Source organism: Triplophysa dalaica, chromosome 20 (assembly GCF_015846415.1).
Source record: "Triplophysa dalaica isolate WHDGS20190420 chromosome 20, ASM1584641v1, whole genome shotgun sequence".
Taxonomy (NCBI): Eukaryota; Metazoa; Chordata; class Actinopteri; order Cypriniformes; family Nemacheilidae; genus Triplophysa; species Triplophysa dalaica.
Window position 1 is genome coordinate 6,897,881 of NC_079561.1, and position 26,899 is coordinate 6,924,779.

At 38.1% G+C, this 26,899-nt stretch overlaps 2 protein-coding genes across 6 annotated transcripts in view; one reads left to right on the forward strand and one right to left on the reverse strand.

Annotated features, from left to right (window-relative positions):
• Nucleotides 1-19,275, forward strand: part of megf6a (multiple EGF-like-domains 6a) — a 46,623-nt gene extending 27,348 nt beyond the window's left edge. For 2 of the 3 annotated variants that reach the window (XM_056733817.1, XM_056733815.1), the window contains 32 exons: nucleotides 1,675-1,800; nucleotides 3,653-3,775; nucleotides 4,196-4,318; nucleotides 4,682-4,819; nucleotides 5,546-5,668; nucleotides 5,825-5,947; nucleotides 6,034-6,201; nucleotides 6,488-6,619; nucleotides 6,703-6,831; nucleotides 6,909-7,037; nucleotides 7,290-7,424; nucleotides 7,509-7,643; nucleotides 8,908-9,033; nucleotides 9,948-10,079; nucleotides 10,703-10,831; nucleotides 12,218-12,349; nucleotides 12,506-12,634; nucleotides 12,710-12,838; nucleotides 13,093-13,221; nucleotides 13,583-13,711; nucleotides 13,842-13,970; nucleotides 14,083-14,211; nucleotides 14,371-14,499; nucleotides 14,583-14,714; nucleotides 15,212-15,340; nucleotides 15,448-15,576; nucleotides 16,478-16,606; nucleotides 16,849-16,977; nucleotides 17,057-17,185; nucleotides 17,262-17,390; nucleotides 17,502-17,630; nucleotides 17,723-19,275. In XM_056733817.1, the coding sequence (XP_056589795.1) occupies nucleotides 1,675-1,800; nucleotides 3,653-3,775; nucleotides 4,196-4,318; nucleotides 4,682-4,819; nucleotides 5,546-5,668; nucleotides 5,825-5,947; nucleotides 6,034-6,201; nucleotides 6,488-6,619; nucleotides 6,703-6,831; nucleotides 6,909-7,037; nucleotides 7,290-7,424; nucleotides 7,509-7,643; nucleotides 8,908-9,033; nucleotides 9,948-10,079; nucleotides 10,703-10,831; nucleotides 12,218-12,349; nucleotides 12,506-12,634; nucleotides 12,710-12,838; nucleotides 13,093-13,221; nucleotides 13,583-13,711; nucleotides 13,842-13,970; nucleotides 14,083-14,211; nucleotides 14,371-14,499; nucleotides 14,583-14,714; nucleotides 15,212-15,340; nucleotides 15,448-15,576; nucleotides 16,478-16,606; nucleotides 16,849-16,977; nucleotides 17,057-17,185; nucleotides 17,262-17,390; nucleotides 17,502-17,630; nucleotides 17,723-17,733 (4,052 nt within the window). In that variant the 3' untranslated portion in view covers nucleotides 17,734-19,275. Of the gene's footprint in view, nucleotides 1-1,674; nucleotides 1,801-3,652; nucleotides 3,776-4,195; nucleotides 4,319-4,681; nucleotides 4,820-5,545; nucleotides 5,669-5,824; nucleotides 5,948-6,033; nucleotides 6,202-6,487; nucleotides 6,620-6,702; nucleotides 6,832-6,908; nucleotides 7,038-7,289; nucleotides 7,425-7,508; nucleotides 7,644-8,907; nucleotides 9,034-9,947; nucleotides 10,080-10,702; nucleotides 10,832-12,217; nucleotides 12,350-12,505; nucleotides 12,635-12,709; nucleotides 12,839-13,092; nucleotides 13,222-13,582; nucleotides 13,712-13,841; nucleotides 13,971-14,082; nucleotides 14,212-14,370; nucleotides 14,500-14,582; nucleotides 14,715-15,211; nucleotides 15,341-15,447; nucleotides 15,608-16,477; nucleotides 16,607-16,848; nucleotides 16,978-17,056; nucleotides 17,186-17,261; nucleotides 17,391-17,501; nucleotides 17,631-17,722 lie in introns of those variants that run through there. The other variant, XM_056733818.1, reaches the window with a different exon arrangement.
• kcnab2b (potassium voltage-gated channel subfamily A regulatory beta subunit 2b) overlaps nucleotides 19,241-26,899 on the reverse strand; it is a 45,463-nt gene continuing 37,804 nt past the window's right edge. For 2 of the 3 annotated variants that reach the window (XM_056733819.1, XM_056733820.1), the window contains exons 12-14: nucleotides 26,186-26,306; nucleotides 24,381-24,469; nucleotides 19,241-22,978 (exon numbers count right to left, since the gene is read on the reverse strand). In XM_056733819.1, the coding sequence (XP_056589797.1) occupies nucleotides 22,889-22,978; nucleotides 24,381-24,469; nucleotides 26,186-26,306 (300 nt within the window). In that variant the 3' untranslated portion in view covers nucleotides 19,241-22,888. Of the gene's footprint in view, nucleotides 22,979-24,380; nucleotides 24,470-26,185; nucleotides 26,307-26,899 lie in introns of those variants that run through there. The other variant, XR_008904881.1, reaches the window with a different exon arrangement.

Here is a 26,899-nt window from a genome sequence, read left to right on the forward strand (position 1 = left end):
TGAACTGTATCTGACCCCGTTTGATGAAAGAGGTGATTGAACATTCCCAGAAACTCAGTCTAGAAAGAGGGCGGAGGAGTCCCATTAAAAGGCCTCTGACACTCAATGTCTGGCCCATAGAGATAATGAAAGTGTGTGTTTTAGTCTATAATCTGCTATTTTAGATCAATGCTAGAGATTGTATAACCTAAAAACCTGACCATCTTTAAAAATGCTGGTTATTTGAAGCGTTGGGTCAAAAAAGGACAAACCCAACTGTTGGGTCAAATTTACCCCCAAAATGTTTACATTTGACCCAACAATGAGTCAAAAAACAACAACATTGGTTTACAACCCAACAATTGGTTATGTACCTTTTTGACACAATGCTGGGTTGAAAATGAACCATAATTTTTTAGAGCGATCACTACATTAAATTCCTTTTTAATGGTGCAGAACAAAGCCATTTAGTAGTTATTTGGTGAATATTGTGATTGGTTTCTGTCCTGAGATGGATATTCTCTTTGAAAAACAGAAGATCTATGCGAAACATCACAAACCAAACACTTGGCTGAAATGAGAGGCTATTTGTTATTCATTTAAACCTCATGTTCGTCATGTTTGTTGATGGTGATTATTATTGTGATCAAGTTTATTGTTGACAGGAACATTCAATAACAATTCGATTCACATTTTCTACTGGTATTTACAGTAAATTCTTATGAAGAAGTTTCTTGTTGGATAGCTTTTTCATTCACAGTGAAAAAAATCATCTAAATAAAGCAATAAAGGTACTTAATTGGTTCTTCACCAGTTTTTGTTGAAAAAAACCTGAAAGTAAATTATATCTAGACATTAACATTTGAAAATAGATCCAGCAGTCATAACTGTTACAGTTATAAAGCACGCAATGCTATAAATGTGCTCAGATTGAACCAGGCCAATACCGCATCATGTTATTAAATTGTATTGACTTGAAATCAAATGAAGCAATTAGCTTTGAATAAACTCAGCTGTGGTGGAAGCTGTGGACTGCTTTTCCTCAGCAGGACTGGGATCTCTGGTTACGACATGAGGAAATAACGTTCTCTAAATATGTTTTGGTTTGGTACAAACCAACACGTCTCTGTCAGAGAGCTGAAACGAATGAAGAATCTGACCATTTAACACAGCAATGATCCAAAGCACACATTAAATGGATGAAAAACACGTCCTGGAATGGTCTTACTCAGAGGACTTCACTTCGACAGGCTATAACAAATTTGAGAATTACCCCCATCAGGTGTGTACTGGAGGACCTTTCACAATTTGAACTCTTCTGAAAAGAGAAGTGGAATAAAACCGTAAAATCCAGATGTTTTGGGTTGATAGAGTCCAATCCAAACAGAATTACTGATGTAATTTAAGCCAAAGGTGCTACCATGATATACAATATGAAGTGTGTGCTCTTATGAAAACAAAGTACTGGCAGTTTTAATTATTTTCCTCAGAAATTGAACATTTATTTTGCAACTTAATATCTTAGATTAAGATATTAGATACTAGATATCTTATTAAAGAACAAAAATCCTTTGACAGAATGTGTAGAATTTAATTAAAAGCACTCACTAAAACACTGAATGTATTTGGCTTTTAGGTTTTTTGGAGTGTTTGTCTTTGGCCTTTGGTAATAACGTTCATTTCTTCTGCCTTCAGCTGTCCTCTCATGCGCAGTGAATAATGGAGGATGTGAACAGGTATGTGTTCAGCTTTCCCCTGTTCACTTCCAGTGTCGCTGTAGACCAGGCTACCACCTCACCGCCGATGGCAAGCGCTGCAGACGTGAGTCCTGCTCTTCTACTCCTTTAGTTTAACTTTAGACATCTGAGAATGGTTGCCCTGAATGCAGATTCAGAAGTGTATAGTAGACAGTCAGGAACGGATAAAGAAATGAGCCAAAAAAATTCCAGTTGTTGTACTCAAACACTGTAAAATCATGTGTTATGAACCAGAATGAATCTGTATGCTTTTTTAATAATGGCAAAATTCAAACAGTAGCACTGTACAAACTAAACATGAGGTTAACCTTAATGATGGGTTAAACTGAGGGTTCCAGTCACAGTAATTCGGTAGATTTTAAAACAGAATGCAGTTAGTGTGAGGCACTCTAGCTTCAATATTTAAAACTCTGCACTTTGGCCGGTTTCAAACAATGGTTTTCACTGAGTAGTACTTGCATTATTCACACAACGGCATCATCTTCTTGGCAAACCCACTGTCGGTTCCAGCGTGCCTGCCAAAATTCACATTCACTTCTGCCTGCCCCACGGATCCAATGTCCTGACACTCACCAGAGACAATTGCTCCCCTGTGAAGTGTAACCAGTGTTAGGTGAAGACAAGCAGAAAAGAGAGAAAACGTGTATCCCACTGTGTAACTAACTTCTTTTAGATGGTGACATGCATCACATTAAAATGAAGCGTGGAGAAGTGCACTATAGTGTATTGGATAATTGTGTCATTTAATTTGTGTGTTTTTAGTGATATTAAATGGGTCCACAGGATTAAATTCTTTGCACTACACATTTAAAATGGTAGTAAGTTAACACTACAAATCATACAGACCCCAGTTTACTCATCCAAGTGTGATGAACGGTGTATTTATGACTGATATAAATCTAGAAGAATTTGTTGCTCCCTGAAGGAGTACATTATTACAGTCATTGTTTTTCTGTGCTTACTTTGGTTATAAAAAGTTTTTACCCCATTTTTTATACTAATGTTTTCATGAATCTTCTTTCAAACAGTTAAAAAATGAAGTGTGTAAATGTGATTTTTATACCAGCAGCAGAAATGATCAGGCATAGGACAATTATGCAATAATATTTAAAAGAAATATTTGAAATATGGGACCAAAAAAGCCCCCCAATTGAAGTGATTTGTTTTTTTATGTTTATTGTACCATGTCTGTATTCACAGTCTGAATAGCATGTGTTTTTAATTTACACTGAAAAAACCTGTAATGTTTTGTTATCAAATTAAAAATATAATGTTATTTTTTAGAGATTTTTTATGTAAAATTTTAAAATAACCCTTAATTTTACTGTCTTTTAGAGAGTTTTTTTTAATACAGGCTTAAGCCGTAAAATTACGGTAAAAGACAGCAAATTCAAAAGAAAACCTGGGGAAATGTAATTTTACTGGAATATGCCCAGCTGTTTTTATCAAGATTTCTTTTTTACAGTTTATTTTTGAAATACGGAAAAGACAACACATTCACAAGAAAAATTGGGAAAACAATTTAATATGTATCCTTCTATCCTATAATTCATCAGGGGAAATATATTTTACGGTGTATCTCTGTTTTATTTTTATTTTGCATAAAATTTCCTTTTTTTTGTACAGTCTGTAAAAAACTTAAAGAAATTATATCAATGTGACAAAAAATCTTCATGTTTAGAAAACAAATATAAGCCTCTGAAAATCAAATCCAAGGATTTCATATCCTCCTAGTGCCTAGACGCCACCATAATGTTTGGGCACCAAATTAAGACTCTCTCTATTCTACACAAAAGTGTTGGCCAGGAAAGTTTGAGAAGTTAGATGAAGCCTGTAGGAGTTGTTTGTGTATTGATAATAAGTGTTTTCATGAGAGATAGACAGTAATGGCTAATGAGATCCGACATGTGTTTCAGTGAGGAACCCATGTGCAGAGATCAACGGCGGCTGCATGCATTTATGTCACAGCGATGGCGGTCAGGCTGTGTGTGGCTGTCGCCAAGGATTCGCGCTGGCCTCGGATCAGAGGAGTTGTCAAGGTAAATGCCTGTGACAGCAACACTGAAAGAATATTCATGGTAGAGTTCAGTTTCGCTGTCATGGAAAGTATGGTTTCTCATCTTGTTTCATTTCACGGTATGCTGTAAAAGCAGAGGCGAGTAAAGCACTGTGTTTAATCAGGGGAAAGCTGAGAATTGTGGTTCTTGTCTTCTAAACACTGGCCAGGATTGGTGAGAGACACTGAGCAAAGCTTTCCACTCTGACAGAACCACTGTTGCACTTAACACATGAGGAATCCTTTGGGTGGGCGTTGCAATCATTGAAGTTCATTCATGCGATTATATGAATCTCTTCTGTTTGTCAGATTGAGAGTGACTTAAGCTCGGGGAACTTGAAGATATATGTGACTTTAGAAATCTGTGAAAACAGAATACAAGTCTATCATGGGTGTGTTGCAGATGTGGATGAGTGTGAAACCGGCAAGGCGGGTTGCGCTCATAGTTGCCGAAACACGCCGGGTTCTTTCTCCTGTGTCTGCAGTCCTGGATATGAGCTGGGCTCTGATAGCAGGAAATGCTACCGTGAGTTTCTTTTTACCGTTTGGTTACCAACATTTTTTCAAAATATCTACTTTTGTGTTCTGCAAAAGAAATAAAGTCAAACATTTTTTAAATGACAGGGTGAGTAAATGATGGAAGAATTTTGATTTTCCAGTGAACTTTCCCTTTATTAAATGATAAGATGCCGAAAACATCCTTCTTCATAACACAGTGTTAACATTTGTGCTAACACATGACTGACATATTGTTTGTCTCTGAATAATATCTGTGATAAGAGACTGGGATTGGGACTTAAAAATCTTAAAATAATTTTTGGGCCTTTGTATGTTAAATGTTTGCTGAAGAGTATTTGTGTGACTGTTTTGAATGCATACTTTCCTGCAGGTATTGAAATGGAGATTGTTAACAGTTGTGAATCTGATAATGGCGGCTGCTTACATCACTGTCAGCACGGCACGACTGGACCCGTCTGCAGCTGTAATCACGGTTATCAGCTCGATGAAGACCTCAAAACCTGTGTGGGTCAGTACTGCTGTTTCAAAATGTTATTTATTTGTTTATATATTTTTGTTTATTTACAGTAGGGCCTATACAATAAACTTGGATTCATTGTTATCCCAACTGCACTGATAAAACAATAAGATCATTATTCCTCAAATATAAACAGCTGCTTCCTGTAAAAACACATGTCTAACAGCTGGATCTTAGCCTTTTTAGTAGAACTTGTGTTGTTCTGCCTGAGTTTTTTTCTTTCTCAGAATAATAACTCCTCACCATAACTGAAAATATGTAAGTGCTCAGAGGTCCATTACATGCCGATGGCTCGTGGCCTCACTTCCTGTAAAAGTGACTGAACTTATGGGATGAATTTCAAATGACATTTTTTATACCGCTGAAGGCGGTACTGCTTGTGAGGTGTCTTGTGGGGTCCCTCGCCAAAGTCTATTACTATCAAAATGTACAACAGAAACATCAAAGCATCACATAAAGTAGATATAATTTCATCCCAAAAGTGATTTAATAGAATTTATGGTAACACTTTACGATAGTGTTGTATTTGTTACCATAAGTAAATGCATTAACTAACATTAACTTACAATGAGCAATGTCATTTTTCAGCGTGCTAGGTTATAGTGCCACAACAATCAAAAGACATATGGCATCAGGTGAACACTATAATGTCCACATAAAATCCATAAAAAAGTTGGACATTCATGAAAAGTGTTTTTGTGTGTTTGCGTGTTTTAGACCTGGAGGAATGTGAGGAAGGGACATCATGCTGTGAGCAGGACTGCACAAACTATCCCGGAGGGTATGAGTGCTTCTGCAGGGCAGGATACAGACTCAACTCAGATGGCTGTGGCTGTGATGGTGCGGTACTCTCATATTCTATTTACTACAATATCAGATTTGCTGTAACAGTGTGAGTTATGAGTTTGGAAGAATCTAAAGCTATAGCTAAAAAAACACATTAGCGGTTATCATCACTCAGTCATGCTTTCTAAAATGTTTTCCGCTTGCATGTAGATGTGGATGAGTGTCTGTCTGATAATGGAGGCTGTGAGCAAACGTGCCAGAACATGGCCGGCTCTTATCAATGCTTCTGTCGCATTGGAAACCGTCTGGCTGAGGATAGACACTCATGTATTCGTAAGTTCACTTGTAAGTGTTCATTAGATTTGCACAGCACAGAGGACAAAACCGATCATGTCAATATTTACTTTTGTTCTCTGTAGCTCTGGACAGAACCGTTGAGGAATTGTCTAGTCCAGTAGTGGTTGAAAGACCTCTAGTACATCTCACACTTCTTCAGGACTACCCACAATCCCTGGAGCGCTATAATGACTATGAGGAAGATGGCTTTGGGGAACTGCGGGCGGAGAGCACCATCTCTGAGAAATTTGGTTTGTTGTGAAATCTCTCAATATGGCAAGATTTATACACTGCTATTGTTGCCCATACCTAGGGTATGAGATTCGAAAAGACATTGTTTGTGATGATAGAGCATGTTAAGGAAAATTGTGCTATTATTTGTATTAAGAAATCAGACTTTTGGGTTTTATATGACACATCTAAAATACTTTTTGCATAAAAAAGAGACCAGATTATTATAGCAGTTATATTATAATATAGCCAATGACACTATTAGTAATACTAACTACAGTTTAATATTGTATGTGTTAATATCAGTGTGTCTGAATGGGACGTTTGGGCACGACTGCAGTCTGACATGTGACGACTGTTCTAACGGAGGATTGTGTTACGTGGAGAGAAACGGTTGTGACTGCCCTGATGGTTGGACAGCGATCATCTGTAATCAGAGTATGTTCATTATGAGATTATGCAGTATTAAAACAAATCATTTTCTTAATTTCTGTGAATGAAGTTTTCTTTGCTCATTTCAGCTTGTCCCGAGGGCACATTCGGCAGGAACTGTTCCTTCACTTGTAAGTGTAAAAATGGTGGTACCTGTGACCCGGTGAGTGGGAAATGTCGCTGCCCACCTGGAGTCAGTGGAGACCTGTGCCAGGATGGTGAGTAAGAGTTAGAATTATTATCATTAGTGGCATGTTTAAATAAAATGCAAACATTTTCATTCTGTGATCTTCAGGCTGCCCCAAGGGACTATATGGAAAGTATTGCAACAAGAAATGTAACTGTGCCCATAATGGACGCTGTCACCGTACATATGGAGCTTGTTTGTGTGATCCAGGGCTGTACGGCAGGTTCTGTCACTTACGTGAGTTTGTCAGTACTTCAGACCACATCTGCGACTCTAAAGAATCGGACACAATGTGATTTATCCAAGTAGGATTTTAATCGAAACATCATGGTTAAGCAATTCTTTTATTAGAATGTTCCAGCATCTTTTGTGCCTCTGTAAATATGTTGTTTGAGGACAAACAAAGATGTTGATCCAGGAAATGTCCTATTTGGGTAAATCATGTTAGTTTTAAACAATCTGACAATTGTCTTAAAATGGCTTTTTCAGCCTGCCCAAAGTGGTCCTACGGATCTGGCTGCTCATCAGAATGTCAATGCATACAGCAAAACACACAGGAGTGCCACCGACGCCATGGAACGTGCATGTGCAAACCAGGCTATCAGGGAAAGACCTGCAACCAAGGTCAGCTGAAAAGCTATACACTCAACTAATAATAATTAGTGTCAATGTGAAATGTTTTCATTTTTCTGTTTCTTTGTTTTTTAGAGTGTCATGCTGGTTATTACGGTCCAGGATGTAAGTCAAAATGCCATTGTCCAGCAGGAGTGTCTTGTCATCACGTGACAGGGCAATGCCAGCGTCAATGCCCAGCAGGTCTGCATGGGGAAAACTGTGAGCAAGGTGAAGTTTTAGCTGGTATTCAGTGACATTGTACAGTAAACCTTAAAGGAGCAATGTGGAGATTTTAGCAGCATCTAGTGGTGAGGTTGCGAATTGCAACCAACGGCTCACTCCTCACTTCCTTTTGAAGCACTAAGGCAACTGACACAGGACAAACATGTCTTTGGGTTTTCGCTTCTTTGCTGAAGGAGATAACATATTTAAGAAACGCGCTCTGTAGAACAGTTTGTCCGTTTGGGCTACTGTAGAAACGACATGGCCAATTCCATGTAAGGTGACCAGTGGTGTATATAGTTGGCAATAGCTCATTCTAAGATAATAAAAACATAACGCTTCATTATGTAAGCTCTTTACACACTTCTGAAGACATAGTCATTTACATCTGTGAGTCATTGTGTAGCTTCATCGTGAGATACAGCTGCCAAAGACTAGAATGCTTGATGGAATTTTTTTATATTTCATGTGAAGATCTAGAAATAATATTTAAAACATGTTTAAAAATATTATGAACATATCTTATGACACATATCAACACCTATTTAGTGTTAAGCAAAATCCAGTTTAGAAAAACAAAGTGTCTATTTATTAATGAGGGTTAGAAAATTTGCTGCAACCTGCAGAATTCTATTTATTATATTAATAATATGCATATATATGCATATATATGTATAAATACAGTATACTCCATGCCTGTTTCCACTCCACTTGGCAGGGGGTACGGATATATCCGGAATATTTCTACAGAAACAGTAAGCTGGCAGTCAAACATCACCAGCTGGAATCCATTATATGATCAGAGTACAACGTCTGCCATCAATTTGGAACAGCGGGCTGTGTAGGGAGTCACTTTGGCTTGTCTCTCCATGTTGTTCGTTGCCTCTGTGTTTCTTCTGTTTTCTGACCTTTCCATTCTTTACTTTGGGCTGTCCAAGAACAAAGATGAGGAGAACGGAGCTCTTGGTTCAGCCATATGGTTGTTTGTGAGCTTCTTAGGTCGATGCTGATATTTCAACCACAATGTGAGAGCAGAGCCACCAGAAATATTAGATATTTAAAGACATGGTTCAAACAAAAATTGTCATCATTTATTCACGAGCATGTCATTCAAAACATAAGACTCTTTCTTCTCTGCAACCGAAGAAGATATTTTGAGAAATGTTTTGGTGTCCATACAGTGGAAGTCAATGGGGCCATGGTTGTTTGGTTACAAATGCTATTGAAAATATCTTATTACTTAACATTTGTATTTTACTGATTTTAACAGAGTGCCCTGTTGGACAGTATGGATCTGGATGTTCACAGTCATGTCAATGTAATGGAGCCCCATGTGACTCTGTAACAGGACAGTGCCACTGTCCCGCCGGGCAGACTGGAAACCGCTGTGAGAAAGGTAACAAAAGCAGCGTTTCCGGTCATTAAATGCTGCAAAACAGCATGACAAACAAGAAATCCCGGACCGAACGTAGTGCAATGTCATGTGATATCATTTTTTGCAAGCCGACCATCATGTACAATTATCCAATTGTATGTGAAATCACCATTTCTCTCTGATCTGTATTAAACAAGCTGACAAGCTTATACTGTGTTAAAGAGAGAGCCGAAAATGGTTTTGATATTAATGACTTTTCATCCTGTTCTGTTTTGGAGTGAATGATGTTGTTTAAAATGGAGAGACTGCTGTGGAGGTCTATTATTAGTCACAGTTTGCTTAGCCAAACATCACAGACAAAAATGTGGTAATGTATCTGTCCTCACGGGCCACTAAATTAGAGGAATTCTTTGTCAAATACACAAGAACATAACAAGATGAGTGCCAAGCCACGGCACAGGACAGTTAACAAGCCGGAGAGGACTATAAGCTGTTAATGAAGAGTCTGGGGCTTCCATCCGAGTTAAAGTATGAGTGTGTGTTCATATATGAGGTGTGTTGTGATTGGCTCCTATTAGTGAGGGATTTTCAGCCTTCGATTTTGTCTACGGTCAGATTCAGCTTTTTATGATGTTATCATTTATTCACCTTTATGTTGTTCAATACCTGTATGCTTTTCTTCTGCAAAAGACTATCATGAGAATGTCTGAGTTTTGTGTTCATACTATTGACTAAGTCAATGGAGGCCAATGTTGTTTGGTCAACAACTTTCTTCAAAATATCTTATTTTCTGTTATGCTGAAGAAATAAAGTCACACAGGTTTGGAATGGCACGAGTAAATGATGTAAGTGAACCATTTGTACATTGATTTTTCACAAATTATAGGTAACTTTGGACTCTTTACACACTGTAACTGTGTAAAGTTTATTTTCAGACTGTGAAGAGGGCCGTTGGGGTTTGGGATGTGCTGAGCTGTGCCCTGTATGTGACAACGGTGGAGCGTGTGACAGACAGAATGGAACCTGTGTTTGTCTTCCGGGATACATGGGAAATATCTGTGAGAACGGTGAGCTCTACTTTATTTTAAATAATAATAATTCATAAAAAGAATGAATAATCTTGTCATCTATACTAAACATCTGTCATACGTTTAGAATTAAGTGTCACACATTAAGATAGAAACATTTACATTTATGCATTTGGCAGACGCTTTTATCCAAAGCAACTTACATTGCATCATACTTTACATTTCTGAGTATGTGCAATCCCTGGGATATGTGAACATGTGAACACGCCGGGACACAAAGTATTGTGTAAAAATATTAATATAAATCAATATTAATGTAAATAAAATAGAAAATAATTAGTTATAGCCACTAGCCAGACCAATCATCAAACACAGACTGGAAGTTAACTTCGGGTCAAATACAGTACGTCCATCCGATGAAACCATCTATACTGTAAGTTTGTATGAAATACATGCTTTGAATGTTAAGAAATAAAACACTGGGCAAACTCTGATTTCATACTCTATATGCTTATACAATCAATCGCACAATAACTTTTTCCTCTTCTAAATAGAGTACTGATAGCGGTCACGTGTATACCCTCTATACCACATTTGTCTCTTTGACAGCCATGTGATCTGTTTATTTAATACATGACAAATATTGTTTTATTTCTTTTTAGTTTGCCCAGCTGGATACTTTGGCCTTGGATGTCAGTTGCACTGCTCCTGTGAAAACGACGGCTATTGCCATCATGTAACTGGTCTCTGTGTTTGCAAGGATGGTTGGACAGGACCCAACTGCGGTAAAGGTAAAGTCCCCAATGAAACCCCATTCATTTTGTCTTCACTTTTTCATCACTACTTGATTTAAGAAAATAACATTAGATGATGTACTCGCCTGTCCCACCTACTTCTCACATTCACCTTCAGTGACTCCATCTTTAACTAATGACTCTGATCTTTATATGTCCCATCTGTCTCCACCTCTGTGATCTCAGACAGCCTCTTTGGCAACTTGAAAAGCTTTTGTGAGATCTGGGATGGTTACCCACAACCTCATCATCAGTTTTCACAAGATTAGTCTCTTTTCACTTAACACCTCGCAATGCCAAATAATCCTGGAGGACCAGCTGAGTTTTACTGATCTCATTTAGTTTTGCCTCTTCATGCCCCATAAACGTAAAGAATTTCAGGCCCTTTCTACACTGCACCACCGCCCAGCTCCTTGTTCAAGCTTTACTGTGGACTTTTGCGCCTCACCCATTACTGGTTGGCTCACCTAAAATGAAGATAAATCTGCTTAATCTCCTCTCATGTCATGTCTTCATTCAAGTTTCCTCACTAAAAATTATTTTATTCGTATTATTCTACTGAAACATCTTTAAAATCTGCAAAGAAAAAACGACTTGTTTTCAAATACTTTAAATTGTATTACTGCGCATCCACGCGTTTCTGGCTCGAGTCCCTGTAGATCATTTCTGATATCAAGCAAAATAAACAACAACATTTGCTAGCAATTTAAAAATATGTAGAAAGTAGAAAAAACATTATTTGGCTAAATTTAAGTAGTAAAAGTTACACTACCCATTCAACAAATAGTTTATTTAATAAAATGAATATACCATAAAATTGCAGAAATTGTTTATTTAATAGAATTATTCTACAGTAAAATATTAATATAAATTTAAATGAATATACATGAAATAAATATAAATCGTTGTATTATTAGCCACTGGCCAGACCGATCAACAAACACAAACTGGAAGTTGGAAACATTGGGTCAGCCGCGTACACCCGATGAAACTGTCTATAGAAGAAACAAAGATACCGGGACTCAAACACATAATTATTTGCAGAAATTAAGATAAATTATCTAAAATAAATAAATCAGAATGATACAATTTTCTCAATAATTTGTCAAAATTAAGTAAACTTACGCTGAAAATGTAAAAATATAACTTTCAATTTAATTTGAAAAGAAAACAAGATTATTTTCCTTTCCCCATTGGCAGTTTTTTTCTTGTTTTAGGCAAAACACATAATTTAGATTATTTTCAAGAAGCAAGACTAAATATCTTATGTCATTTTTGCAAATAAATGTGTTGTGATTTCAGAATTTTTTGATATTTTAACTGGTAAATGAAATGCAAATAAACTATATTATGTTGTAATGGGTCGTGTTTGTTCTGTGACAGCGTGTGAGGTGGGACGCTGGGGGCCAAACTGTGCCCACCTGTGTGAGTGCAGGAGCAGTGTTGGAAGCTGTGACCCTGTGAGTGGGCAGTGCCACTGTGAGGCGGGTAACATGGGACCACACTGTGAACAAAGTATGTTTCACTTCACTGCTCTTCTTACAACATGTTGTTTTAATTGAACAGTGCCAGAGCTCTAACCAAATCATCTGTAAATCCTTAACATTATTCTATTTCCATCTTCCTTTAAAGTACATTTTATTCTGATGATGTTGTTTTCCTGTTGTAAAGAGTGTCCTGAGGGCTTCTTCGGCCAGGCCTGCCGCCACAGATGCCAGTGTGAGAATGACGCAGCTTGCGAGCATGTGGGTGGAGCCTGTACTTGTTTACCAGGCTGGACTGGAACACACTGTGAAAAACGTAGGGTTGTCCAGTTTCAACTGGCTACAGTACTCTAAAACTATAAAGTAACCTGTGTTTATGTCTTCTTTACAGCCTGTCCCGAGGGGTTTTATGGTGTAGAGTGCCGGCAGAAGTGCCAGTGTTTAAATGGTGGTCGTTGTCACCCCATGACTGGAGACTGCCAGTGTCTATCTGGCTGGGTCGGGCCCCTCTGTAACAAAGGTGAGTCATTTAATGCTGGCACATATTTAATAAAATGTAATAAGATGCCTGTTCAAAGCATTCCCTCTGTCTGTAATGGGAAGTAAAATTATAAAATAGAAGTATGTGATGTCCTAGATGTGCCAGCTTGATTGTATAGGACTGCAGGTCTGTCTTTGATATACTGTGTACACCTTGTTGCATAGTATTTCAGTGTGCATTGCACATCCCCATTTTTTTAAAATACATTTATCTGTGTTTCTTTCTTGCCACAGTGTGTGAAATTGGCACATATGGTCCCGGCTGTGATCTGACCTGCAGCTGCCAAAATAATGGCACCTGTGACCCTGCTGATGGCCGCTGTGCGTGCGCAGCCGGGTGGAGAGGTCTCGGCTGTGAACAAGGTTTTATTCTTATCCCTTGATTCTGATTTGAGTGTGTAACGGGATAGTTCACCCTAAAATTACAATTCTTTCACCGTTTACTCACTCTCGTGTCATTTCAAACCTCTATGACTTTCTTTCTTCTGCAGAACACAAAAGATGACATTTTAAACATTGTCTTCCATCGTTTGGCACAAAACCACATTTCTCAAAATAGCTTATTTTGTGTTCCACAGAAAAGCGAGTCAAATGCAGGTTTTGAATGACACGAGGGTGAATAAATGATGACAGTTCTTTACTTTTAATTCTCAGGCTGGGTCATAACCTAATTTCCAATTCTCACTTGTTTACCTGTTTGTTTCACTGTCCTGTTTCTTCCCAGAATGCCCAGCTGGCTTCTATGGTGTTGGCTGTCACCAGCACTGTCTATGTCAGAACGGCGGGTCATGTGACCGAATCAGTGGGCACTGCATGTGTCAAAGCGGCTGGACTGGAGTCGCCTGTGAACTTGGTGAGATAGACACTAAACATTCTCTGCTTCTCATAGCAAAATTAAAACATTTCTTTAGACATCTTGGGCATGTTCTAGATTCCTCATGTTACAATATGTGTTACCTAATGTGTCTTTGTTTCATTTCCAGAATGTGCTCCGGGACACTTTGGTATAGACTGTCAGAACAAGTGTAAATGTGAGAATGGTGGCGTGTGTGACAGACAGAGTGGCAGGTGCTCGTGTCCGGCAGGCTGGATCGGGCTCAGCTGTGAAAGGGGTAACAAACCTCCTCTGATCGCATCATCATGCTGGTTTTAAAACATATAATAAATATACTTTTTGGGACAATAATATGCATTCATATTGCCGTCCTGTGTGTTTGTGATCAGCATGTGGGGCAGGTTTGTACGGCCCAGGTTGTAAGGAGCGATGCAGGTGTGATCATAACGCCCCATGTCACCACATCACCGGCAGCTGCATGTGTCCAGCAGGCTGGAGAGGACCGCACTGTGAGAAAAGTAATTTTCAGTGCACTGGAAACACTTATCTTTCACCAGGAAGACACTGGGAAAACTCATAAAAACTTACATTTTTCCTCTGAGCTTATATCAGTATGTATTTTCTGTAAGACTGCCCTCTGCTGGCAGACCCAGTGGAACTCATTTTTGCTCTTACAGTTTGTTTGCCTGGTTGGTACGGGAGGCGATGCTCTCAACGCTGCCTCTGTCCTCGCGGCACTTCCTGTAATCATGCGACCGGGGAGTGTGGTTGCCCACCAGGCTTTACCGGAAACGGCTGTGAGCAAAGTGAGCTGTTATTCTTATTTCCTCATCCGTGTTGTCTTTAAGATGCTTCTCAACTGATATTCTGTCTCATTGTTGCTCTGCAGGGTGTCACCCGGGCACATTTGGACTGAACTGTAATCATGTGTGTCAGTGTTCACAGGTGAATCAGCTCTGTCATCCTGTAACCGGTGTGTGCTACTGTGCCCCGGGTTACCATGGCAACAACTGTGATGCAGGTGGGCTCTTCAAAATGAAAAATCTTTACCTTTATTGATGCTCAAACTCTTCTTAATGTTTGTTAATACTTAGAAACACTACAGATTGAAATCTACTTAAAGGGATGGTTCACCCAAAAATGAAAATTCTGTCATCGTTTACTCAACTCAGTTGGCAGTTCAAACCTGTACGACTTACTTTCTTCTGCAGAACACAAAAATATTTTGAAGAACACTATTGTATGGACACAAAACCATTGCAAGTGAATGTGTTCCTCTGTAGTATAAATTTTCATTTTGTAGTGAACTATCCCTCAATGTCTTCTTAAATTGCCATTTATAACTTTAGCCTCTCTAGAACTTTATAAATGATATTTAATTACTTTTAACCAAAAATTGTGAATTTCAATGCTCCTATATTAGTGTACAAATAAACTGGTGTCAAAGTTACATTACATAACATTAAAGGGTTGCCTGAAGTATGTTGTACCCATAATGCATTGTTTTAACTGTTGTAGAGTGCGAGGCAGGCCATTATGGTCCTAACTGTGAGAGGAAGTGCAAGTGTCTTAATAACGGCGTGTGTAAGACCACCACTGGCACATGTACCTGCCCACCAGGATACATCGGACCAAACTGCAATATCAGTTAGTCACACTAAGCTAAGTTTTAAAACACATACAGTATGATGTCGTTTTGAAACAATGTAATAAAGATGATACCGTGTGATTACTAACAGTTACTCTCTCTGAAGCTTGTCCAGCAGGGCGTTATGGTCAAGACTGTGCACAGGTAGCATTTTGTGGCGAAGGGGCCAGAAGTGACCCGGTCACAGGCAGATGCTTGTGTAGAGCTGGCCAGCGAGGGGAGGACTGCAGAAAAGGTCATTACGTCTGTTAAAGGGCTCATATGGGGCGAGTACATGTTTTTCTATGTCTATGTCTTTGGGATGTCGTGAGCTCATAGAGTCGGACTCGTGACCAGAAGGTTGCCGGTTCGAATCTCAGGGCTGGCGGGTAACGACTGAGGTGGTCCTTGAGCAAGGCATCTTACCCCTACTTGCTCCCCGGGCGCTGCAGTGATAGCTGTCCACTGCTCTAGGTGTACATGTGTTCACTACTTGCAATGTGTGTGTTCACTACTCTCTGGATGGGTTAAATGCAGAGGTCACATTTCGAGTATGGGTCACCATATCTGACAAATAGGTCACTTTCACATTCACTATAAGTTGCCCATGCATGTATTAGACACGTATGCGAATGCTCACCCAGACCTGCCCTGAAACTCCTCGTGTAACCACACCCCCACAAGTCTACATCAGTTTGTGGTGTGAGTTGACTAAGACCGCCCAAATGTATACGCAAGTAAGTTGGGCGTACCTGTCAGTACAATTGCTTTGGAACCTGATGTTTCCGTCACACGCTTGCAGTATTCGACCAATCACTACGCACTGATTAACTGGCCAATCATAGCACACCTCGCTTTTCAGAGCGATGAGCTTTCTTAAAAATCTGTGAGATTCAAAGATACAAACAAGCACAGTATGTGGAAATACAGCGTTTTTGAATCTTAAATCGTGTATAGACGTTGCATTATATCTAAAACAAACGATAATATTCATTTTAGCCGTGTATGAACCCTTTAAAATAATGATGACACACAGTCCTCACTTAACAGGTTTATATAAGGACTAGTTTTAACAACAGATAACAGAAGATCACTATCCTGTTATAAAAACAGTTGAAGAATTTGGGATTGTAAACTTGTGTGTGTGTGTGTGTCAGGCTGTGCGCAGGGCTGGTTCGGAGAGGACTGTGCTCAGCGCTGTAACTGCAGTAATGGAGGAGCATGTGATGCAGTAACAGGGAACTGCACCTGCGGACTGGGCTGGACAGGCGACTGCTGTGATAAAGGTGAGCTCATAATGTGTCCTTAAAGGAACAGATTTGGGAAAAAGTGTGAAAATACCTACGTGCTTAGCAATGAAAGTGAAAAGGGATAGACACTGTTTAACATCAAATATGACAATCTTAAAGAATCCTATAAAGCGATTAACCTACCAGTATTCCTAAAGTCACTACTATTACTATATAAAACCTTTGGGATAGCAACACATTATGGTGCATTATTGAGTTAAACATGTTCTCGTGTTCAGAGTGTCCAAGAGGCAAATATGGGTCTGGATGCCAGAAAGCGTGTGACTGTCAAAATGATGCTGCCTGTGACCGAGTTACCGGCGAGTGTCATTGTCTTCCTGGTTACTACGGTCATCTCTGTGAACACGGTGAGAAACCGTTGCATCTTTTCTTCTCTTGTTGCATCTTATGGAGTCAATATAATAGCATCATGCTTTTTTTCTCAAGTGTGCCCTCTCGGCTTTCATGGACATCGCTGCCAGCTTCTTTGTGATTGCCGTGGCAACGTACCATGTGACCCAAGCACTGGCCGCTGCGTGTGTCCTCCAGGTTACCAGGGACTCCGCTGTGAGAGAGGTGCGGAACAGTCTCATGCAATGTTTTAGCGGTTACTGGGGGTTAGGTTGCTCAGGTAATGGTGTTCTTGTTTTAGATTGTGAGCCGGGCAGATTTGGGTCCAATTGTGGTCAAAACTGTGACTGCGACAGAGGCTCACCGTGTGACCCTGTCAACGGCAGGTGTTCATGTGCACCAGGGAAGATGGGATCTCGATGTGATATAGGTAATGTTTTTCCTCTGAAACCATTTGGTAGTTTTGTTTTTGACCTAAACTGAAATTTTCTGTGATGTATTTTTGCGTTAGTCATATTCTTTTTTGTTGCATTCACATAAGACTGTGGAGTGAATCGGTTCGGCCCAGATTGCTCGGAGGGATGCGAATGTCACAACGGAGGTCAATGCAATCCGCGCAATGGACACTGCACTTGTTTGAATGGTTGGGTTGGACCAAGCTGCCAAGAAGGTCATTATACTGTCATACAGTAGTTAAATCACCATAAATGATGCATATTTGTGTTATTTTAAACAATAACTTTCTCATATCTCTTTATTTAGCTCACATCTAGAACAAGCAGAAACACAAAGACATGGACTGGTCATAGTCCAGCGTTTCAGTATAGTAATCTTACAGTTCATACCCAGTTCGGACAATACTGTATGTGACAGTCCAACAAAAAAAAACCAAACAAGGAGACTGTTGCTGAATGTTAACTGACTGGGCTTGAATTTGTGAGTACACCTTTGGCTAAAATTTTAGCCTTTTATTTTTTTTAACCTACAGCGTACGAAGAGCCATTATTACTTATGGACAAACTCTTGTGTCAATTCAAATGGATTTGCAGGAAAAACTTCATTATTCTACTGGAAAAGTTGACAATAAAGACAACATGAAGAATACTTATAATATTGAAGCTCCTCCTGGATGAGGAAAAATACAGGTTTTTAATGTTGTAAGCATCAGTTCTGCTCAGGGAGAACCAGCATCCTTTTTGGGTTTTGCTCAAATACAGATCAAATGCAAAATACTAGCCCAGATCCCGGTTTCATTTGACAATAACAGGTCTTCCTAAATGCAGAAGACTAAGAAAATGAAGTGTTACTAAAATGTAACCCTTTATTCACCACCACTGGACTAGCTCACTCAAAAATGAAACCTTGTCTAGTCATTTACCTAAATTGTCATATGGTGAGACGAAATAATTTTGCAGAAATCCTGCAATTGTTAGGTATTTTTTTTTAAATCTGTTAAATGGTGAGTATCTTACACCATTCAGAATATCAAACCCATTCTCTCTTTTTCAATTTATGTAGACTTTGAACACAACTAAACTGATATGCAATATTTGTGTTTTGACAATTGTCCATTTCTCAAGCATTGTAAATTGAACTATTTCCTGTTGTTGAGTTTTAAATCAAAATAATACGAAACTGGAGTTTCTTTATATATATGAATGTTTTCTTGAGTACTGTAAAGAGAGTCCATACAGAATAATTTTTGTACAGATTCGTCTATACAACTTTGCGATGCGTATCGAATATTTTTTGACATTTGATCTACATTTACAGAATTTAGACAATACAACCTCAAAGGGGAATGTTTGTTTCCAATATTACTGCAGATGCGTCAGCACTTTTTCCCCAAAAATATTTTGTGCACTGTAAGGTTTCGTAACAGTTAACATTTCCATGACCAACACAGCAGATTTTTTTTCATTTGATGAAAGCATTGAATTTTTAAAGAATGTTTTTCCTACTGCAGTTAAAGAAATCTTGGCCATACCATTCACTTTTCATTATAAAGATGTGTTCATGTATTTTGCAGTTTGCACATGTCTCTCATGATAATTTTCAAGAAATGTGATTATTTTTGGCATTTGACTTGTTAGTTTTTTTATGATTTCAGAAGTAACAGGTAACTTTATTTTTTACTAGTTTTCAGTAAAAGACAAATGTTTTTCATAAACGTATTCGTTCGTGCAGTTTAATAGTGTTATCCATACTGTTTATTTTTGGACACAATTATACCTCCAATAAAAATATATTCCCCATTATCACTTTTATATGTATCAAGGATTAAAGACCAACAATAAATAATTTATTTTCTTTCATAGGTTTAAAGCTGTACATGTTTTCCTCAAGTAATGTCATAAGCAGTACTCGATGTAAAAATAAATAAAGTCTAACGTGATAATAGTACATTAACTAAAATCAGTAACATATATCTAGATTCCGAATATATACAGGTCATCAAACCATTCCATTATATATACAAAACTCTGAATTATTTGTGTACTTGTACAGAAACCATAATGCATAATAGTAATGGTCAATATAACAGAACTGTCAGAATAAAAGGTAATACCAAAAACAGTCATCTATTCTTCTGAAGTCTTGAAAACATAAAAAAATGATAATTTCATGTACTTACAGTAACCCCTATTTCATTCCACTATTTCTACACTGTCATTTTTCTTCTCCTGTAGTTATGCAGCAAGTTGCCAGTAACTTATCTTTACAGAAAAAAAAGCCGTAGGCAAAGCATTGCGAAAACCAGAAATCCTCATCAAACTTGTTCAGGTTTTTGGTTCCCACAATGCTTTGCGGAGGCTGTTATTGTATAGTTTTTTTAATTAAAGATAAAGAATTGTTAATGTTTAACGTTAATTTATCTTTGAACAAACTCATGCCCTTAAATTACACAAATGTAAATTACTGGCCAACTGCTGCCAATAACACTGTAATTTCTACAGAAATTATTTCACTACTGTACACTACTGACATATTCATCCTTGTGGGATAACAAAACTTGCTTTGTTTTCAAAGTTTTACACTTTACACACCAACATTTTCTCATTCAATGAGGCCTATCGTCTACATTACTAAACAAGTACATATGGAACAGTTTTAGCAACTTCTACCGACAGTCATGACTTCCTGAGCAAGAGCAAACATATTCAAATTAGAGCAGTTTATGAAAGACCCATCACAAGATACAAACGTAGTGCCATCTTGATGTACTGTTCAACTAAAATCCCACATGTAGATGCAGACAGATGCCCAAGATGTTCATGTAACAAATATACGAACATAGACTTAACATCGAGCCTCAGCAACTGAAGCAACGCCATTTCTATCATCAAAGCTTGTGTTATACAACTGTGGTCTTTGGTTAAAGTACATCTTCAAAAAGCTGTATAGATTCTGTACTTGTTCAATACTGCACGTTTAATCAACAATCGAAACCTTCTTATTCATTACATTCAATTAATCACGGCCAAAAACAGTTTATTACTTCTAACAGTAAAATTACCATTTTTTCATGTATCCATGCAACATGTATTGAGATTTGATTGAACTCTATAAAGATGTTTAACAAAAATTAGGTTCAGAAAAAAGTGACACGCTGTCTGTGAATTTTTTTTTAGCACTGAATCTGTATTTACTATGACAATAACATGACGAAGATCAGTCATTATGATAACATATATGACTTTATAGCTCTCTTTTATACCACTTCCTATGCTTCTCCATTCATTACTGGTGTATTTGAAATGCCATAATGCATATACTATTTTCTTTTATGAAACACATGCTAAATAAATGGCTGTCACCACTGAGTATTTTGTGTTAGAATTGAATAAGGCATATAATCTAGTAACTCATTGACAGCAGACTAATGCGGTCCTACTCATTGGTTTCTCAGTCTCATGACTGAGTATGATACGATTGACCAGTTTTATAAAGACTATGTTTATGGAAAACACATGCGTTATGATATCACACAATGAAACAACTTGTACTAGCATACACTGCTTTGACTGCAAGAATATAATAAAATATAGTGTCAAATATCTGCCCGGTTTCACAGACAAGTCTTAAAACTAGTCCCAGACTAAAATGAATGTTTGAGCTGTCTTAACTGAAAATAAATTGCCCGGCCATATCTTTAAATATGTCAATGCCTTTATTTTGTTTTAAGCTGCTCAACAGTTATGTTTTTATCTAAGGCATTTTATTAAAAGCGACTTAAATATCCTAATTGAACTACGGCATGGTCCTGGCTTAAACTAAGCCTTGTTTGTGAAACCGGGCCATCAATAGTTAAAAACAGAAACTACATGTAGGACCATATTGTTAAATATTTCCTTAATATGATGGTATATGGGTAGTTGACGAACAAATCGTACATGTCTCCTATGGTGTGACTTAGCAAATCTTGGATAACAAACTGTTAATATTACATTGTTTTATATTATTTATATTTATCACATAAAATAGCATAAGATCATTTTTTCCTTCACACCATAGGACAAATTTGCATATTAGTCCCTCAACTACCAATATGTTGGTGATTGCTTTATAGTTCAAACATCATCTCGATCAGTAGAGGGAGCCATTGGACAAGAACATAAATCATGTTGTACACAAACACACACACACATCTGTTTTAGTAACTTTGTGGGGACTTCTTTCTTGTTTGAATACAGTCCTAATGGATTTCCCTAACTTACAGAAACCTTGTGACCATTGACTGGTCTCAGTAATGTACATTTTGTGTCTCAGGTTTTGCTATCCTTGTGGAGACATTTGGTCCCCACAATGAAGGCCGATACTAAAATGTGGTGAAGTTATGTATTAACTGTTATATCAAAGCAAATGATCTTCATTGTCATCCCAACCAAAAATCAAAAATAAAACAGCACACAAAACGATTTGAATATGGAAATACTGTTCATATTCACATGAAACAAAAAAAACACTTTAAACATGGAACTTTAAGGCAAACTCTCAGTACTGCAGACACATGACAAACTATAAAACTTAAAACAACGCATCATAACATAATCAAACATCACGCGCTATGTAAATTCCGGACCTTCCCATGTTCGCTTGGATGAAAACAGCAGTGCAGACGACACACAATTCTTTGGTTTCAGAATGAACCGGTCAGCTGTACGCTTCACAAACACTGCATTAGATCATCCGTCTTGGAAAAGGTTCGAAAAATAAGCCGGAGTGCAAACTATGGGTTCATGAACACTTTCCGATATTGCACATTTGTAGAGGCCTGTATTTGTGTTGTTAACAACCTAACACTACATCCATTTACCCTATAACAACTTTCTTCCTGTTTAGAATTTAAAAGTATAGCTGGTTATATAAACAAGGTCTTGTAAACAAGCAGAATATTGGTTATCAATATAGCAACATTTCCATATAAAAACTATAGTGAAAATGACAGAGATGAATGGTTTTAAAACCGCTTTAGTCCAGTGATGTAACTTTCTGTTGTATCATTAAAGTGCTTCATCATTACTATTATGAAGATTGTTTCGGGATACGTTTAAGCTTATGCGAATGTACTCTCTTTCCAACATGGAGGGAAAAGCACATGCACTGTCCAGTGGATCTCATGCATTTTAATAAGTCCTAATAATGCACTACTTTAGTGTTTACTTTAAAGGGATGGAAGCAGGCAAGTGGTTTCTTCTAGTGGTAGGAGTGCCGTTCTTATTTGAGCCGGACTAGCTGTTTTGTTCGTGAGCATGCTTCCGGTCTGCTCGTGCTCTTTTGCCCCTCTCTGGCTAATATCGGTAGACTCCTTGTTTTGTGCGGGTTGGCGTTCCTGCGGGACGTGTGACTGTGCTGGTCCCGTGTGCCAATGTTTTATTCAGGTAAAGCTCAGAGTAAGAAGCAAGTCGACAGTCACTCACTTTCTTTTTAGGACCTGTAGTCCTTTTTACTGTAGGGTTTGTTGCCTAGGATACTGTCCACTTCATGTACAATAGATGATGATAACTTCGGAAGAACCTGAAAGAGTGTTTCGTGGAAGCTTTAATGTTTTTCTTAAATTGTTTCTTTTTAGTCTTATAAGTCCTATAAGTCTTATAAGTTAATTTTTCCCGTGAATGTTAACTGTTTAAAATTGAAAAACATACTGCAATTTTGGTAGAAGTGTTCAGCAAGCAGTGCTCTAAAGGGTCAAATTCTGCAATCGTTTACTCACCCTCATGTCATTCAAAACCTGTAGTATATCGCTGCTGTCCTTCTCCATATTTAGTTATTTAGTTATTTGTTGTCATGAATCATTTTTATTAGTCACCCTTTGTGTTTTTCACAAAGTATCTAACCAATAAAAGGTTGTAAACTTTGATAACACAGGATTGAATCATTTAAAGTAAAAAATTCTTTTCCACTTCCTGAAAAACTGCGAATTTGGACATACAAGGTTTTAGAAGGACAGCGACGAGATTTCTCTTTCTTTTTAAAACACACACAAAAAAAATGTCTATACATTAGAGGCCAATGTTGCTTGGTTACCATTGTTCTTCAAAATATCTTCTTTCCTCATACAGGATTTAAATGACATAAGGGTGAGTAGATGAAAGAATTTCCCATCCCGTTCCCATCCAAAGAATCCCCCAGAATTATAATAACAGAAGAAATAAAAATTTCCATTTGTATTTCATTGTCTTTGTGTCTCTCATTCAATCATTTCTAGAGCGAAAACTTAAATCTCACACATTCGACAGCCTAAATACCTCTTGTACAGAGATTAAAATATTTATATACTGTAACACTTCTAGTTAACAGCATGTTACATAATATTTATCTTGTTCCAAAACCTAAGCAAAAACTAGATTAATTGCATCCGGAATAAAAGTTTGTGTTCATAATATATGTCTGCACTGTGAATAATAATTCCATAAAAACGCACACATACATGTACAAATATTTGTACTAAATGGCAATCGTGGCCTAATGGTTAGAGAATCAGACTCGTGACCAGAAGGTTGCTGGTTCCAGTGCCGGCGGGTAACAACTTAAGTGTCCTTGAGCAAGGCACCGTACCCCCAGGGTCTGATAGCTTCCCATTGCTCCGGGTGTACGTGTGTTCACGACTTGCAATGTGTGTGTTCACTACTCACTGGATGGGTTAAATGCATAGGTCACATTTCGGGGTATGGGTCATCATGTCTGACAGATAGGTCCTTTTCACTTTCACTAAATATTTCCAAAATATATTTGTGTATTTGTTCATGAATATGCACAGTACGCAGACATACAGTATATTATTCAAACACAAAAACTTATTCTGGATATGATTAATCGCGATTTATCGTTTGACAGCCCTAAAGAAAACATATACAGTACACAGCTTTTTATGCATGTGTGCTGCTGCCAGTGGCCTCTTAGGGGTTCATGCACTCACCTGAATAGCTCCTATATTTTCCATCAGTTGATCAGTGCTGGAGGCTCCCAGCAAAACACAGCTCACCCCTTCATTCCTCAGACACCACGCTGGTGAAATATACCATTTTCATCTGTTAATATAAGACTGTAGCTTGTGTGTACTTTACTATAGCACATTTTCCAAAGCTCAACCTTGATAATAGTTTTTGTTGAGTCTGAAAGCAATTCAGGGACTATACAGTATGTTACTTAAAGGCGCAGTGTCCGATTTCTGAATTACGCTTGTTTAGACAAAGTCGGGCCGAGTCCCAAAACACCCAGGTGCAAAGTGCACAGGATGGACATTAGTCGAGCCGAGCGCTGACGAAAGATGGGGGTAGGGGTTTGTCTGTTTTGGTGATTTGAACATCAACAAGGGCTTTGAGAAATCGGACATCCGGCCTTTAAATATCAATCAATATAACATTGAACAAAAGGTAGAAAGACAGATTTGTATATTGAAAAGAGATACAAGATGCTAGCATATACATGAACTCGCTGTATTGGGTTGGAATATTTAATTCTTCCATTTGTAACTATCAGCACTCAGAGGTAAACTTGTTTTAGTCTCAAACCAACTATTTCATGCCCTTAGTTTAAATCCAGACTGCATTAATAAATCTCACAAGTTACATTTTTGTGTAACATAGCCAGCAACAATGCATTTAACTTGCATATGTCACACAACAAGTACAACCACTCAGTGCCCTAGTTTCTGTTTAATATTTTCTGAAAATGCATTCGGTCAACAGTAATCCGTCAACACAAACCTACTGAACCCACACAACATCTCCTGCTGTCGCCCTGATCTTTAGTGGTCTATTAGAAAATGTTATGAGCTGTATAAAATAAAACCTTTAACTGGGTTGTTGTGTTAAGGCCGGCTATTGATGAATGTCTGAAAGTGTGGGATACAGAACCTAAAACTATACTGTAGATGTCCAGTAAATGTACAGTAAGAAAACCTACTCTGAAGGTAAAATAGCATGAAGAAGTGAAATGTGTCAATGAACGAGTTGGTATAGAATTGTTTAACCAGCCGAATATGTTTTGCACAAGTACGAAATTACAAGATCAACAACTGTGGAATATCAAATCTGAATATTATATCTACATTATTATTGTATTTTGCCCACATTACTTATGCGCGAATTTATTTCCAATTTTACTTATTTCCACATTTATGTACTTATTTAGTGTATGTATTTGTCAAAAAATTTTTATTTCCACATCTAGGTACTTCACAAATATACCGTACATGTGTCCTATGGAAAGACATGGCAAATATATGGAAACTGCTGGACTAGCTATGGGCGAAGGTCTAACACCACAGTGACATTTTGTGGTTTGACAAAATGACATGTGCTTTTGATCAGACTTCAGTAACTGTATTTAAGTACGTCTCATTTTGGCAGGTTTGGGATTCCATAAACACCCTTTATTATGCCAAAACTGAAATTCTGATCATCCAAACATTGCCCTCTGATTACGGTTTTGGGTGGTCTCGCAGCATAAAGTCCTGCCAAGAACATCCTACTCAGAAGTGAAGAAACACTCAGACTATGCCTATGTTTGGCTGATAAAAATGTTGTTTCAGGAACAGAAATCTTATAACATTTAACAGACACAGCACTGTCCAACAACAGACTTCCAGACTTTACAAACAACGCAACACACAGGACAGAAGCTGGAGACAGATCCAGGGACAGCCTGCCCTGAGCTCCAGGCAGGCAAACAGACAGACAGACGGAAAGAGAGAGAGCAGCAGAGCCCGAGCAGTATTACCGATGGCCAGCTGGGGCAGCGTGCAACCCAGCCGCTCCGCAATGGCCTGCAGCTCTTTCAGCTTCGCCTGCTGACGGCGGCCTTCCTCACTCAGGATCTTATCCTTCATCCACTGGTAGCCCTGTTTCAAACACACAGCACACCTGCTCAGAGCCTAGCGTCGCTGTCCCGCTAAACCACAGGAATAACCAGAGGGATATTTATTGTGTTTGTGAAGCAATGATAGAATGGATGAAATCTGCACACATGTTTTATGAGGGGGTGCTGAAGGGATAGGGTGGTGGGAAGGATTCAGCTGGTTCGGCCAAAAGATTTCTCAGACGTTGTTACTTATTTTGTGTAAATGCACAAAACCAGCATCATTGCGTCTGTTTATTAGTTTAAATGCTTGCTGTTCATACCTTATGACAAATGTGTGTGCCATGGATATCTTACTAGCGGATTTGGTTTCAAAAGTATTAACAAATATACTATATACACATTGGTACAAACCTACTAAAGTGCCCTCAGCACCACAGCTTCCTGTCCCTTCCAACATGTATCCATAACATAACATGTATCCATATACAGTCCACAAATGCATGCATAAGATGGCAATGTCTATGTGTAAAGATATGTAGGGGGAAAACATATTACAGCAATAAAAGGGATAGTTCACCCAAAAATGATGTCATCATTTACTCACTCGCATACTGTTTCAAACTTGTGTAAAAT